The sequence below is a fragment of the Podarcis liolepis genome (genome assembly GCF_965112155.1).
Source record: "Podarcis liolepis genome assembly, chromosome: 6".
Classification (NCBI taxonomy): domain Eukaryota; kingdom Metazoa; phylum Chordata; class Lepidosauria; order Squamata; family Lacertidae; genus Podarcis; species Podarcis liolepis.
This window is the reverse complement of record NC_139559.1, coordinates 18,334,943-18,350,519: the sequence shown is the minus strand read 5'-3', so window position 1 is coordinate 18,350,519 and position 15,577 is coordinate 18,334,943. Positions and strand designations below refer to the sequence as shown.

Genomic DNA, 15,577 nt, shown 5'->3' with positions numbered 1-15,577 from the left:
TTTGCTGGCTAGCATTTCGTGTGCTCCTAACTACAGCACAAACCACAAAGGCAGATAACTGCCACATCGACTAGAGACCCTTAAGTAGGGGTGGGGAACTCCTGGCGCATGAGACTGATGCAGCCTTCTGAGTGTCTCTATCCAGCCCTCTGGACTCTTCCCACAATTGGCTCTGTTCCACACCCTCTCCACATTCTTTCGCCAGGGTGGAATGTGCCCTTTAATGATGCCAATGCCCCGAGCTTGCCTGGATAGAAGCAAGCAAGATTAGGTGGTGTGGTATACAGAAACCCCTGGCTTTTGCCTGGCTGGAATGTATCCTATTGAGCAAAGGGAAGAGACATGTCTACTGCTCTGCCCCCTCCTGCCCCTGGCCCCACCCACCACAAGTGTGCACTAGAAGGTTGCCCACGAACGAAAGCATCCCAAAGGTGGGGGGGGGGGGGAGTCTCCTGCTTAAGATTGTATGACTGCAATGCAGGAAACTCCCTGTCCCTTTCCAGGGTTCCTCTGTCCAATAGAAAGTTAGAGAGAGACCGAGTTGAGAAATAAGACCAAGGGTACATATTGATATAGGAATGTATTAGATAAAATGTAAAGAAATATACAATAATAAGAGTACATTCATTTGTAAAAAAGGAATATACAGTACAACGGGATAGACAGAAAGTCCAAAGTGTTGGTACATATATGATTTTGGAATAGTTTTTTGTCCTTGTTTCTTTTCTTTAGGTATATAAACTTTGTATACATGCCAAAAATTATATTATAATCAGCTTTGTGATGTAATATGATACTGTTTACCGATGTAACATAAGAACGTTGATAAATAAAACTCAAAAAAAGAGTAAGTAAATATGATAGCTTTACTTTATCTTATTTGTTATTCCACCTTGCCTTGCTGGAGCCACTTGCTCCATAGTCTCCTGCTAGCAATGTTGCTGCCACATTCCAGGAGGGGCAAGCTATGGGGGAATTTGGGATGTTTGAAGCTTGCCAAACAATGCTGATGACTGATGGTGCAAGCTGGGATCCTGAACCTCCTGCAAAAATCTACAAAGAGCAAACCTGCTCAGTGAAGTTTGTTTTCTTTTGTTGTTTTTTTAGCAACTGTTGCTCTTTTAGTTGATCAAAAAGTTTGCTTGTTAATGATACAATATGATATCTTTATTGTCATTGTCCAATACAGAACAATGAAATTGAAAAACTACATAAAACATTCAAAACCCCCTAAAAACTCTGAAACCCCATTTTAAAATACAATATACTATAGAGACTCCTTATGCTGCGTTTAGAACCAGAATTGCATTTGCGTAGAAACTGTTTTTCAGGCGGCTAGTCCTGGCCTTTATAATCCTCTACCTTCTTCCAGAAGGCAGAAGCTGAAAGAGATCATTTCCGGGGTGCGTACTATCCTGTGCTATCTCTGCAGCTTTCTTATGGCACCCGACAGCATAGATTTGATCTAAGGTGGGAAGAGTGCACCCAATTATTCTCTCTGCAGTCTTTACAACCCTGGACAGCATTGTTTTTTCCCTGGCTGTGCAGCTCCCAAACCACACACAGAGACCATAAGTTAGTACGCTCTCCACAGTGCAATGGATCTAGCCAATTGACCCACAGAACGATCCTATGAAAGTCTACTCAGAAGTCCTATTGTTTTCAGCAGTGTAAATACTTGGACTTCAGAAGCTGATCTGAAGCTCAACTAACCAACACACACACGCACAGACAAATCCTAAAGAGCAGAAATGTGGATGGTTAAAAAACAAAATGAAAACACCCTAAACTGGCAGCACAGCTCTGTGCTATCAACAGCTCTTGATGGTTATAGGAAATAACAATTCTGTGACCCAATTGAAGCAAACCGATTCCCTAGCCTGTGACTAGCAGCTCTGGAGCACGGGTTAGCTCAGGGCAATTGCTGCAAGCACTACTAACAAGGCAAGCCATGCAAGGATGTCAACAAAACTCCAGTGGAGACTGTGTAATTCTCTACAAAGAAAGCAAGATCAGCCAAGGAGTACTAATTGGCCTCTCTGCTCCACAGCCATGAGGCTGCTTTTATGTGTCAGCAGAACCGCCTTGAAACATTGCCATTTCCCTTTACCATTATACCATTATCATGCAACTAGCAAAATACCCTTCATTACCACAGGGTGTTGGCCACCAGGGCTGGCCAAAGGAACAGAGGCTAATTTGGTTTGTAAAGCTGGCTAATTCACACTTCTGGAAACAATGTATGTGCATGAAAGCATGTCTGTCCCTCAAAACCTGCCCTTTTCCAAGTTTTGAGATGCAGTTTTCCAACCAAAGGACATTTACAAAAATGCATTAATAATAATAATAATAAGAATAAGAATAAGAATAAGAATAATACCACCCCACCTATCTGGTTGAGTTTCCACAGCCACTCTGGGCAGCTTACAGCATATATAAAAACATAGTAACATATCAAGCATTTAAAACATCCCAGTATCTCATTCAGATGTTTTCTAAAAGTTGTGTAGTTCTTTATCTCCATCTGAAGGGAGGATGTTCCACAGGGAGGTGAAAAAAAAATTCAAAATGATGCATTATGCTAGGAAATTGCATGCCAAAAATGTGTGCAGTAGGCAAAATTGCACACACATATGTGTTCATTAGGAGAAATCTATAAATACATATGAATTTGTTTAATAAATAAAATAACAATAATAAGTAGTCTAATGGGCAAGCCACAGTTATATGGGAGATCCAAGGACAGCTCTCTCAATGTATATTTTCAGACCAAATGAGCTGTGATGTGTGTATATGTGGTTGTGGGGGAGCTATCTCCCCAACTTAAATTATGCACCAGTGACTCCCTTCGCCCCACACAACAAATCATAATTGTGGTGGTGAGAAGGTTTGGAAAAGGTTGATTCAAATCAGGCTAATAGTCTGGGGAGGAGAGGGTTTTTTATCTCAATCTTTAAAAACTTAGGGATGCAGGTGGCGCTGTGGGTTAAACCACAGAGCCTAGGACTTGCCGATCAGAAGGTCGGCGGTTCGAATCCCCACGATGGGGTGAGCTCCCGTTGCTCAGTCCCTGCTCCTGCCAACCTAGCAGTTCGAAAGCACGTCAAAGTGCAAGTAGATAAATAGGTACCGCTCCGGCGGGAAGGTAAATGGTGTTTCTGTGCGCTGCTCTGGTTCACCAGAAGCGGCTCAGTCATGCTGGCCATATGACCCAGAAGCTGTACGCCGGCTGTATGCCAACGTGACCCCAGAGTTGGTCACGACTGGACCTAATGGTCAGGGGTCCCTTTACCTTTACTAAAAAAAAATTGGTTTTCCAAATAAATTTTAAACAAATTAACAACTAAGTGGGGGAGAAAAGGTTAAACTTGTATCTCTATCATGGCAGCCTTGATCCAATTCACATGTTCTGGCTACTTTAAACAAACAAGCAAGCTCTGGAAGATCCAGTCACATGTCGCCTGGCCCTAACAAGAGACCTGTGTGTCTTGTGAACCCCACCAAGTCACACACAGCCCATCAGTCATGTATGTTAGGTCTTCTGCGTTCACTCTATGTCTGAGGCTGCAAAAGCAGAGGATTAACAAGGCAAGCAGAGAAGTTGGCTGGCTTTCACGGCCTCTGCCTGCAAATAAGGTGGTAGTCATTTTGAATCATCAATAGCCTCAAAACATTGCATTGTGCTATGTTTGGCATGGTAGGCCACAGGTTGTACAGGCCGGGCCCAATATATGCAGCTGCCTTATGCTTTGACGGACCATTGGGTCAACTAGCCCACCTCCAAAGGGGTCACCTAGCCGTGGCTCTCAGGCAGTAGTCTTTTCTAGTCTGGTCGTTGGAAATCTTTTTACAGGAGATATCCCACAGATTAATGTGCATGTAAAACATAACCTCTACCACTGAGCTCTGATTCCTCCCTTGGTGTGCCTCCCTAGAGTGTGAGAGGCAGTTCTGTCTAATTGTTTAGAGCAGTGTACTAATGTACACTACTGGGAAAACCATAGCTTTAACTATACGGACCTTTGTTAGCAAGGTGATGTCTCTGCTTTTTAAGATGCTGTCTAGGTTTGTCATTGCTTTTCTCCCAAGAAGCAGGCGTCTTTTAATTTTGTGACTGCTGTCACCATCTGCAGTGATCATGGAGCCCAAGAAAGTAAAATCTCTCACTGCCTCCGTTTCTTCCCCTTCTATTTGCCAGGAGGTGATGGGCCCAGTGGCCATGATCTTAGTTTTTTTTTCCCCAGTAGTGATGTATGGAAGTGAGAGCTGGACCATAAAGAAGGCTGATCGCCAAAGAATTGATGCTTTTGAATTATGGTGCTGGAGGAAACTCTTGAGAGTCCGAAGGACTACAAGAAGATCAAACCTATCCATTCTGAAGGAAATCAGCCCTGAGTGCTCACTGGAAGGACAGATCCTGAAGCTGAGGCTCCAATACTTTGGTCTCCTCATGAGAAGAGAAGACTCCCTGGAAAAGACCCTGATGTTGGGAAAGATGGAGGGCACAAGGAGAAGGGGACGACAGAGGACGAAATGGTTGGACAGTGTTCTCAAAGCTACCAGCATGAGTTTGACCAAACTGCGGGAGGCAGTGGAAGACAGGAGTGCCTGGAGTGCTCTGGTCCATGGGGTCATGAAGAGTCTGACAAGACTAAACAACTAAACAACAACAACAACTAATGTACACTGTGTACTAATGTAAACTAATGTACTAACTGTTCAGAACAGTGTTCTTCAGCTTTCAGTCCCTAGATGTTGTTGAGACTACAACACCCATACTCCCTGGTGGCTGACTAAGACAGATATGGATGGTGGGAATTGTAGTCCAGCAACATGAAGCCCCAAGGCTAAAGAACACAGATTTAGAACACAGTGCATATACTGTAGGTGACTAAGACTGTAAGAAGAGTCCTGCTTGATTAGACCAAATCTGGCCCAGCACCTATTTCTCACAATAGCCAACTGGATGCTTATGGGACCTAAGCACAGCAGCACTCTCCCCACTTGTGATTCGCAGCTTCTGGCATTCAGAGGGATACTGCCTCTGACACTGGGAAGCACCCAAACTTCGTTCTTGGAAGCTTTGTAGAACCTCATTAGGCTGCTGGCAGCCTGACTTGAAAACAGCTTGTAAAAGCCATAAAACGAATGTCGAAAGCACGGCAGCACACATTCTGCAACGGATGTGCAATTTCTAAATGAGAGACTGTGAGCAAATGTTGGCTTTGAGATAAAGAATGACTACCAGTGCTTTCTTCTTCATTTACAGCCTTGTGAGCTACACTAAGCTAGAATCCATCCTGCCCCAGACTGCTAGAATGGGGAGACTCTCAAAGACCTAGCAGACTGCATTCTTAGTGTAGGACTGGCAAGATGCATTTAGTCACTCACAAGTTGTACAGGCCTGTTGCACATTATGATGTATTCTACTGAACATATCTAGTAAGGTCAACAAACAAAGAACCAATTCTGAAACCAACCGACTAGTATCCTTTAATATTTCTTTAGGAAAAAGAACATGGATTGCATTCAGTGCCATATTGAGGGGGTTGTTCTGCCAGCACAACCGTTTCTGATTGCCCAATTTATTGGTGTGCCTGCAAACCTGGAAGTAAACTCCACTGAACTCAACTGCATGGTGCAAAACACAACTTATGAAACATAAAGAGTCTTCCACCAGCTGAAATGCAACCTTTAGCTTTTAATTAGAAATACAAGCATATCTTGCAATACAGTATTACCATTTAAATCAGGCATCCCCAAACTCGGCCCCCAGCTGTTTTGGGACTACAATTCCCATCATCCCTGACCACTGGTCCTGTTAGCTAGGGATGATGGGAGTTGTAGTCCCAAAACAGCTGGAGGGCCAAGTTTGGGGGTGCCTGATTTAAATGGACAGCAGATGAGGATCTACTTGCACTTTGACATGCTTTCGAACTGCTAGGTGGGCAGGAGCTGGGACCGAACAACAGAAGCTCACCCCGTCGCGGGTATTTGAACCGCTGACCTTCTGATCGGCAAGTCCTAGGCTCTGTGGTTTAACCCACAGCGCCACCCACGTCCCTTTGAGACTCCTTAGGGTAGTGATAAAGCGGGATATCAAATCCAAACTCTTCTTCTTCTTTACCTTCATTGGTGACTTTAAAGGCACCAAGCAAATCTCATGGGCAGGGTTTCCCAAACTTGGGTCTCCAGTTGTTTTTGGACTACAATTCCCATCATTCCTGACCACTGGTCCCTGCTAGCTAGGGGTGGTGGGAGTTGCAGTCCAACCAGCTGGAGACCCAAGTTTCAGAAACACTGCTCTAGGGTCAAGCTTTACAGATGAGAGGACATGGCTTCTCCACAGGCACAATCTCCTGCAGGTCACTTTTCAGAAATTAACCATTGCAGGGATTGTGGTATTCCTGAAAAATCCACTTTGGGTGATTTATTCAGACGTAACAGCTTTTCTATGATGAGCATGTCTCTGTTGAAATTATTCATTATTTATAAAGCACTCTTGATTCATGCCATAGATCAACAGCCATAATGTTTCCCTTTGTTTTAAATTGTTATAAGAAGAGGGTTTGGATGTCTTAGAAGCCAGAAATATTGGCAAAGGAGGAGGGCCACTCCTGTGAGGATTCTGGTGGCCATTAGTCAGCTATCTGGTGGAATAACTTTGTGGCAGGATCAGCCCCACCCACTTGGACTGGACATTGCTCCCTCCTCTGCTCCCGGACGCAAGAAATGGATTTGGCCTCCCAGATGCAGCATCGCTTTATTTACAGCAAATAGGGACGGGTCATAGGTGTAGCAGGGGCAGAGCCAATTGGTACTCCCACCTACATCTCACTGCCACCAGTGGCGTAGCGTGGGGGGTGCAGGGGGGGCCGTCCGCACCAGGCGCAACATCTGGGGGGGCGCGCTTGCACTCACAGCTCTCTGCCCCCTGCTAAAATCCACGGGTTAGGGGGCGCAAATTACTTGCCTTGCCCCGGGTGCTGACAACCCACGCTACGCCACTGACTGCCACCCTGCTTCTGCACTGCCCGGGTAAGCGACAGCAACAGTGCTGGTGCCAGGAGGCCAGGTATATGACGCCACCCTTGCCTGCCACTCCCCGCTGGGTCTAATCTCGGGAAAGGAGAGTTTTTTTCTGATGAGAGGTTGCTCTCCAAGTCAGCCAGGACCTACACAGGAGGCAGAGCTGTATAATCATGCTATATGAATTATAAAATTAAGAGTGGTACCTGAGCTGCTTTCCCCCTCCTCCCTCCCCAACTCTTTTTCCTCGCATGCCATGTCTTTTAGATCAATCTCTCATTTATTTTACTAAAGGGATTTACATACCTGCTCTTTCCCTAAGTAAAGGAGCGAGATACCCAAATAAAAAAAGAAGTGGTAGTTGTAAGGCTATGATCTAAAACCACTTTTCCCAACCTTGTGTGTGTTTCTCCCCCCCCCCCCAATGCTGTTGGACTACAATTCCCATCAGTCCCAGATGGCATAGCCCAATGTTCAGGGATGGTGGGAGTTGTAGTGCAACCACATTGAGGCAACTCATTCCTTTACTTAGCAAAACAAGGGGGCACATAGATGCTTTTACAGTACAATACTAAAATAAAGGAATGAACGAACAGCCGATTGTAACACAGCGCATCCGCTAAGGAGATGTCCCTTTGCATCTCTCCACTAGTAGGGTTGCCATATTTCAAAAAGTAAAATTCCTGGCACCTGGGTGAGACAAGCAAAGGTAGGATAAAGAAGGGACTGTGGCTGCCCTGGCTCTCCTCTTGTCCTGGTTTCTATCCAGGCCTGTGCACAGAGCAAAAGAATGCCGGCAGGAGCAGCGCCCGCCCGCCTCGCTCTCTTTCCGCCTTCCTTCCCTCGACCAGGATCCGTGGGCTGGAATGGCAGCCTCCGCCTGGGCGTGCCACCTTGCAATGGCGTCAGGAGCAACCTGTCAGCTTCGGCTGCCTGGGCAAGACCCCCGCCAGCAAAACAGCCCCTTCCAGAGGTCGACCTCTCCCTCAGAGTCCCAGCTTATAGGGAAAGGATCCACCCAGTTCCCCGAAGGGCATCGGCGGGTTTCTTTATCTCCCGAGGAGAAGGAGAGGGTGGGGGAGCCCAATGCAACCCACCCAGCGCGTCCCGGGCGCGCGCAGATGCCCGTGGAGAGCGCTGCCCGCCTCCAAGGCAATCTCTCGGGTTTGGCGACTGAAGCGCCTTTGAAATAAACGCCGATCTGGGAAAGCAAACCCACATGGCGAATGCAACCGGAGACGGTGGTGGTAGGGCGGTGGGGGGGAGTCCGGATCGGGGAAATGGAGATCCACCGCGCGGCTTGGAGACAGACCGGCAGAGAAAAGAAAAACGTTTACACCCGGCCATGGGAATGCCCGCCGCCCCGGATCGTTGGGAAGGGGCGAGCCCGAGCGACGAAGGCAGGGCCAGGGCGCAGCAGCCGGCCTCGCCGAGAGAGCCACGGAGCGAAGAGACAGCGAGGAAAAGGAGGCCGCCCCGGCGTCCATCCAAGCCGGGCAGGAGAACCCAGGAAGGCGCGCTGGCTGCGGCGCAGGCGAGGCCCGTCGGAGGCGCGCGCGCGGGAAGGGGAGCGAGGGGAGCCGGGCCCGGCGCTGCCTTACCCGCCGCGGTGCTTGCTGTCCATCCGCTTCTTCTGCCGGACCGGCTGCAAGGGGATGTTGTCGGTCATGATGGCCGCGGCGGCGGGGAGGATCTCGCCTTCCCACCAGCAGCCTCGCCAGGCGCGGCCCAGCCTCTCCGCGCTCTGATGGCAGCGGCGGCGGCGGCGCTGCCGAGGACGACCGGGCGGGCTGGGGGCTGGGCGGCGACGCGCAGGTAACGTGGACGCTCACGCCGCCCCCTCCCCCGCATCTCCCCCTCCCCGGCCCACCCATTGGGCGGCGGTCGCCCCCGCCACTAGGCAACGCTGCCTCCCCACCCGTCCCCCGGCTCAACGCACCCCGCGCCGCAGGGTCTCTTCTTCGCGCCTTCCACCATCTCTCCAGGTAAAGGTGCTGCGCTTCTCCGCCAAGCTGCACTTCCGAGCAGCCGCGGCCTTGGAGAAAGTTGCTGTCCAGGCTGGACGTCGAACCATCCCCGCAGCAAAGTCACTCTCCCCCCCCCCCCTCCACACACACTTCCTGGTGCCAGGATATTTGGCTGGCTGCCACGCTGGCCAGGCGTCTGTGCCAGGTATAGGGGAGCTGGCTTGGATTGGCAGGTGACTCTTTCTTCAACCAGGGCCCTGGGGTGGCATCCTATTGGAGGGCAGTAGGTGCCTGAGGCATTCTGTTTTACAAACCACAGCCCTGATCCCCAAGAGAAGGGGAAGACCAGGAACCTCAAGGTTAATGGCCGAGTGCTGACACCCAGTATTTGAGGCCATTGCCTCACTCTGTCTAGTGATAGGGCCAGCCCCATAGGTGCTTGTTGCTCCTGGCCAATCTCACTTACTTTTTGCTCCACTCTTTGTAGGCACAGGTCCACACTTAAAAGCTCCTTGTCAATATGTTGTTGTTGTTGTTGCACTGGAACACCTCCCCCAACAAAAACACTCTTTAGTGCTCAATCAGAGCAAACATCGATTCAAGTTTTCCATGGGTTGTTGTTTGCTCCAATGGGCTTTTGAACAGGAAGTTTGGGGCGGAGGAGAAAAAAGGTGCTCTGACACAAGAGCTTCAGAGCACAGACTGTGCCTTGAAAGAGTGGAGGAAAGGGAAGTGTGGCCAAACCCTCAAACCTAAGCATTATTTTGTCCCACCTGTGTGCAGTGACAGCTAGACACTTCAGACCCCCCCTGGGCTGAAACCAGGCTGCTTAGATTGTGAGAACCTTTTACTTTTCCCAAATTACGGGAGTCACAAGGCCATTGGTTGACCCAGATTAAACACAGTTGGGGAGTGCCAACACCAAGTTTTGAGGGACCCTTCAGGAAGTTGCTTCCTACTTTCCAAGTGCAGGTTATATAGTTTTTTGGGATGTTTTTGGACTACAACCCCCATCATCTTTGATCAGGGGAGTTGTAGTCCAACAGCATCCAGAGGGCTGCAAGCTAGCTAGCCTTGCTGTTGCATCACCACTGCTCCTTCCGCAAGATGCTCAGAGAAAGCAGAGTGCAAAGCAATAGGAGTCTGCAGCTGCTTCTTCTTAATTTGACCCCTGCTTACTTCCTGCGTGAGAACAAGTAAACAGGCAATGGCAGAAGGAGCAGCCATGGACAGGGATTGGCAGCGGGTCCCTGCTGGGGCGTGCTGACTCCTGACAACGGGTATGTATGGGCAGTTGTATTTGATATGTGAAAAAAGGGACGCGGGTGGCGCTGTGGGTTAAACCACTGTGCTGCTTGGGATTGCTGATTGAAAGGTTGGCAGTTCAAATCCCTGTGACAGGGTGAGCTCCTGTTGTTCGGTCCCCGTTCCTGCCAACCTAGCATTTTGAAAGCATTAAGTGCAAGTAGATAAATAGGTACCACTTTGGTGGGAAGGTAAACGGTGTTTCCTTGCGCTGCTCTGGTTTTGCCTGAAGCAGCTTAAGTCATGCTGGCCACATGACCCAGAAAAACTGTCTGTGGAAGCGGACAAACGCAGGCTTCCTCGGCCTGTAAAGCGAGATGAGCGCTGCAACCCCAGAGTTGTTTGCAACTGGACTTAATTGTCAGGGGTCCCTTTACCTTGATATGTGAGCACTGACCTGTTTATTGAGCATTCCTTCTGATTTTTTGCACAAAGTTTTCAAAGTTATACAGTTGTGGAGTAAGAGGGCTTTGTATGCTCTTGGAGGAATTATGCAAGACAATATAGCTAAACAGCTAAATCCAGCTGACTTCAGTGTGATTTAAACCGACTAAGTAGGCAAGTCCATAGCCCTCAAGTATAGAGTTTCTTCTCTTTGATTGCACCAACTGGGCTGAGAAGCTGTCACCATGCCATTGTCCTTTGATCTCAGTGCTAAATGTGGTCGTGTGTCACAGTTTGCCTATCGGCAGCTGGATTACCCTAATTGACTCCAGGAACTGGATGGTTGTCTTTGGGGAATTCTTGGCCTCTCTTTGACTCTGCTGTCCCATCCTCCTTTTTCCATAAAAACAGGTGCATCCCAAAGCTGCTTGATCCCATTGAGGAATTTGATTATCCTTGCCCACTGCTCTTCCCACTTCTTCATGTCATCTGTTAAATGCATATTTATCTCACCAGGACGACACATCTGGAAAAACTCAAGGCAACAGGACTTAGGGCAGACCGCATTAATCACTGCGGCAAGTACGCTGCAGAGCAGGGTCCAAGCCGAATGAATTCTATAAAAGCTGTAATTTAGCTTCACTGTCTGCACAGAGGGGTGATAAGATATTAGTCCCAAGGAAAGGAAGGTATCACTTGTCTTAAAGTAACCATTTTGTATCCAATTCTCTGGGGAAAATTCTCTGGAAGAGAACTAGTGGTTGTGAGGAGGGCAGACGGTAAGAGAAAGTAGCTCTTACATGTGGCTACAAGTGTCAGGGCATTTGAACACTGTCCAGATTACCTAAATCATGGGTAGGCAAACTAAGGCCCGGGGGCCAGATCTGGCCCAATCACCTTCTAAATCCAGCCCACAGATGGTCTGGGAATCAGTGTGTTTTTACATGAGTAGAATGTGTCCTTTTCTTTAAAATGCATGTCTGGGTTATTTGTGGGGCATTGTTCATTTCCCTTCCCCCCAAAAAAATATAGTTCGGCTCCCCCACAAGGTCTGAGGGACGGTGGGCCGGCCCCCTGCTGGAAAAGTTTGCTGACCCCTGACCTACATACACAGAAGACTGGGCCAAGTGGCCAGGTTTGCACACTTCCTTCCAAAGGAGCCCAGGGCAGCAGTCATCACATTAGAACCAATCTGTTCATTGCTCAGAATGAGGCATCATTATTTTAATGCTCTCCCATGCACAATGGAACCACCACCCTACCTAAAGTAAAGTAGAAATATTAAGCATATTTCCCTGCTGTGTTAGATTACTACATGCAGGGAGCTACCTACATGGGAGAACAGTAGAAGACATTACCCATCACCTGCAGCAGGAGAAGGAACATAGCTCAGTGGTTAGAACATCTGCTTTGCATGCAAAAAGTCCCAGATTCAGCCCCTGGCATCTTCAGGTAGGGCTGGGAGAGCCGTACATGAAACCTTGGAGAGTCACTACCAGCCAATGTCAACACTAGGATAGATCTGACTGTTCCAGAGGGTAGGACCCAAACTGATGTCTTCAAGTTATAATAAAGGGAAGTCCAACTAAACATCAGGAAGATCTTTCAGACAGTAAGAGCTGTTTGACAGTGGGATAGACTCCCTTGGAAGGTGGTGGACCTTTCTTCATTGGAAGTTTTAAAGCAGTGGTTGGATGGCCACCTGCCATGGATGCTTTAGCTGAGATTCCTGCATTGCAGGGGGTTGGACTAGATGGCCATTCCAGCTCTACAATTCTATGATTCTGTGGCTCTGTACAAGGCAGCTTCCTCTGTTCCTAGCAACATGGGAGCTTGAATGCTTGAGAGGCCTTTAGCCTCCTTTAGAAGACTGTTCCATGAAGTGCATTCAGATCCCAGTCACTGGTGAGGGTCTCAAGGGGCTGGCTTCATCCAAGTTCCATCTCCTTCATAAATGCCCTCAACCCATTATATTCACTTTCTAAGGAGAGACAATAAAAGAACAGCTGTGAAGAGAGGCAAGGGAGTGCTCTTCTTGTGGTTTAATGGACAAAAAATAATAATCACTAAAATAAAAACATCTCAAAACAGAAGTGCTTCTGCAGCTGAAACAATCGTGATCTTGGATGTCAAAACTGAAATTATTAGCGGTACGGCAACAGTATATTTGCCCTAAATCTTCTCTGTGTCTGAGCACCGACAAGGCCACTGCGATTAATTGCCCAGTTAATCACTACCAGACTATAATAAGCTGTTAACACCTGTATCTCTGATCTGCTGGGATGGCTTTGATTTCCCCCCACTCTTCTCTCGCCTGCTTAGACAAGTGGGCGATAGCGGATATCCTTTAAACATACATTTAATGAAGCCCTTCATAAATCCATCAGCACTTGCAAACGGAAACTACAATACAGCTCGGGCTGCCACATAGCTTTTGCAGAGGGGCCATTTGGCATCTTTCTACTGATGCATCTGTGTGTTCTGTGCGCTTCAAAATATATGTTACGTGTATAGCCTAGAAGGGTTTGGGAGGATCGGTTCGTAAATAGTAAAAATGAGGGGGGTTTGCTAAGACACAGAGTAGACGTTTTCTCCAGAGTTTGGCTAAAGTGTAACATTTTTATTTCTCCTTTGGTGCTGTAAAGAAATAACATACCGTATGTCTGTCAGACTCATGCCTGCTGGCTCAGCCTCCCAGGGCCCTATTCCTCCCCACCTCATGCCTTCAGTCAATGCAGGTGTACCTTTGCTAAAACAAAGGGCTAGATTCCGGTGGTGACCAAGTTGGGTGTTTGCTAGGGCCCCATAACCAACAAAGGGTCTGCCACCCTATCAATGCTACGATTCCCCCTCCCCATAAGAATTGCAGGAGTTTAGACTAGATGACCTGTTTTGAGTCACCTACAATTCTACAACTCTTTTATTCCAAAGTTAGGGGCAGCCTAAGAGTTTCCTGGGTTGGTGTCATGGACTGGTCGGACACAGAGGAACGTTGGGAGGAACCAGATGGGGAACCACCAAGGGAAGAAGTCTCGGAGCCTGGGGAATGGTGTTGGGACGATGGTGAGTGGTCAGAGGGGGAAGTCTGGAGGAAAGGAGGTATCAGAAGCTGAAGAGGTAACAGGGTTTAGTGAGCAGGGGTGGGGTGGGTGAGAGAGTCTGTGACAGAGAAGTCCAGAATCAGAGGCAGAAGCTGAAGCAGGCAAGGAGAGAGGCCAGGAGGCAGATATGAGTTTGGCTGGTGGAGCGCCACAAGTGTGTCCCCCTCCTGCTGTGACCAGTTCCCCTCCCCCTTTGTTTCCCTGAACCAGAAGAGGGCTGAAATGGATGTAGCAGTGGCAGGCTACACACAGGGGCAGTCTCCCAATTGCTTGGGAAAAGTGACTTAAGGTGGCAAGATTCATAGGGCAAGACCTACTGGGGATAAGTTGCTGTGTTCATTAGGCCTTAGAAGATTGTGTTTTTCCGCGTTTACCATGCCCATTGAGTCAATCACCCATTTCCTACTACCCAACCCACCCTCCCACTATGTATATGGGTCTGGTGACTTCTGTTTCAGTGTATCTGAAGAAGTGTGCATGCACACGAAAGCTTATACCCAGAACAAACTTAGTTGGGTCTCTAAGAGACACGGGTGGCACTGTGGGTTAAACCACAGAGCCCAGGACTTGCCAATCAGAAGGCCGGTGGTTCGAATCCCCACGACAGGGTGAACTCCCGTTGCTCGGTCCCAGCTCCTGCCAACCTAGCAGTTCAAAAGCACATCAAAGTGCAAGTAGATAAATAGGTACCACTCCGGCGGGAAGGTAAACGGCGTTTCCGTGTGCTGCTCTGGTTTGCCAGAAGCGGCTTAGTCATGCTGGCCACATGACCCGGAAGCTGTATGCTGGCTTCCTTGGCCAGTAAAGCGAGATGAGCGCCGCAACCCCAGAGTCGGTCACGACTGGAGTCCCTTCAGGGGTCCCTTTACCTTTACGTAAGGTGCTACTGGACAATTTTATTATTTTTTTATATATTTCGACTGCGTCAGACCAACACGGCTACCTACCTGAATAAAGAGTTAACTCCAACTTGGAATAGTGCAATTTTACTCTTGGACAGTTTCAGGTTGCAGTAGCCTTATTGAGGTACCATGCCTTAGCATCCCTCAAATCAGAAAAGCACAGAGTGGTAATGGTTCACAATTCAGTTTCCTGCTTCCTGAAATCTCCTATGCTGGGAGGTCAGTAAGGTTTTCAATGGTTTAGGGCAGGAGCAGCTAACCTGTGGCAACTCCTATCATCCCTTGCTACTAACCATGCTGACTGTGGCTGCTGTGAGTTTGAGCCCAGCAATAACTGGAGGGCCACAGATTTTCTACACCTGGTTCAGTGTAGCACTCCAGTAACTTTGCTACTTCCCCAACTAGCAAAGCTGGAAAGTACTATTGGTACTCATACCAAGGGGATGTTCAGTGGTACCTCAGAAGTCGAACGGAATCCGTTCCGGAAGTCCGTTCAATTTCCAAAATGTTTGGAAACCAAGGCATGGCTTCCGATTGGCTGCAGGAAGCTCCTGCAGGCGATCTGAAGCAATGGGAGCTGCGGAGGATGTTTGGGTTCCAAAGAACATTCGCAAACGGGAACACTCACTTCCGGGTTTGCAGCGTTTGGGAGCCAAAACATTTGACTCGCAAGGCGTTCAGGATCCAAGGTACGACTGTACTGCAAACTTTTGAAAAGGGGGGGGCACCCCGTTTGGCAGAATTTATACAATTCCCAGAACCTGAATAGCCTGTGTGCAGATTTTCTTTTTGTTTAAAGCATAAATACATTGAGCATTGGTTATGGAGCACCTTGTTGCACTGAAAGAGCTGTATAAACGTCACAAAAATGAAAGTTAGATGCATTAAG

The 15,577-nt window shown here is 48.2% G+C and overlaps 1 protein-coding gene across 4 annotated transcripts in view; it reads right to left on the bottom strand.

Moving 5' to 3' along the window:
- ATP9A (ATPase phospholipid transporting 9A (putative)) overlaps window positions 1–9,435 on the bottom strand; it is a 93,449-nt gene extending 84,014 nt beyond the window's left edge. The window contains exon 1 of one of the 4 annotated variants that reach the window (XM_083507959.1): window positions 8,969–9,435. In XM_083507959.1, the coding sequence (XP_083364085.1) occupies window positions 8,969–9,429 (461 nt within the window). In that variant the 5' untranslated portion in view covers window positions 9,430–9,435. Of the gene's footprint in view, window positions 1–8,630; window positions 8,905–8,968 lie in introns of those variants that run through there. The other 3 variants (XM_083507958.1, XM_083507960.1, XM_083507961.1) reach the window with 3 other exon arrangements.
- Window positions 9,436–15,577: the final 6,142 nt, after the last annotated feature.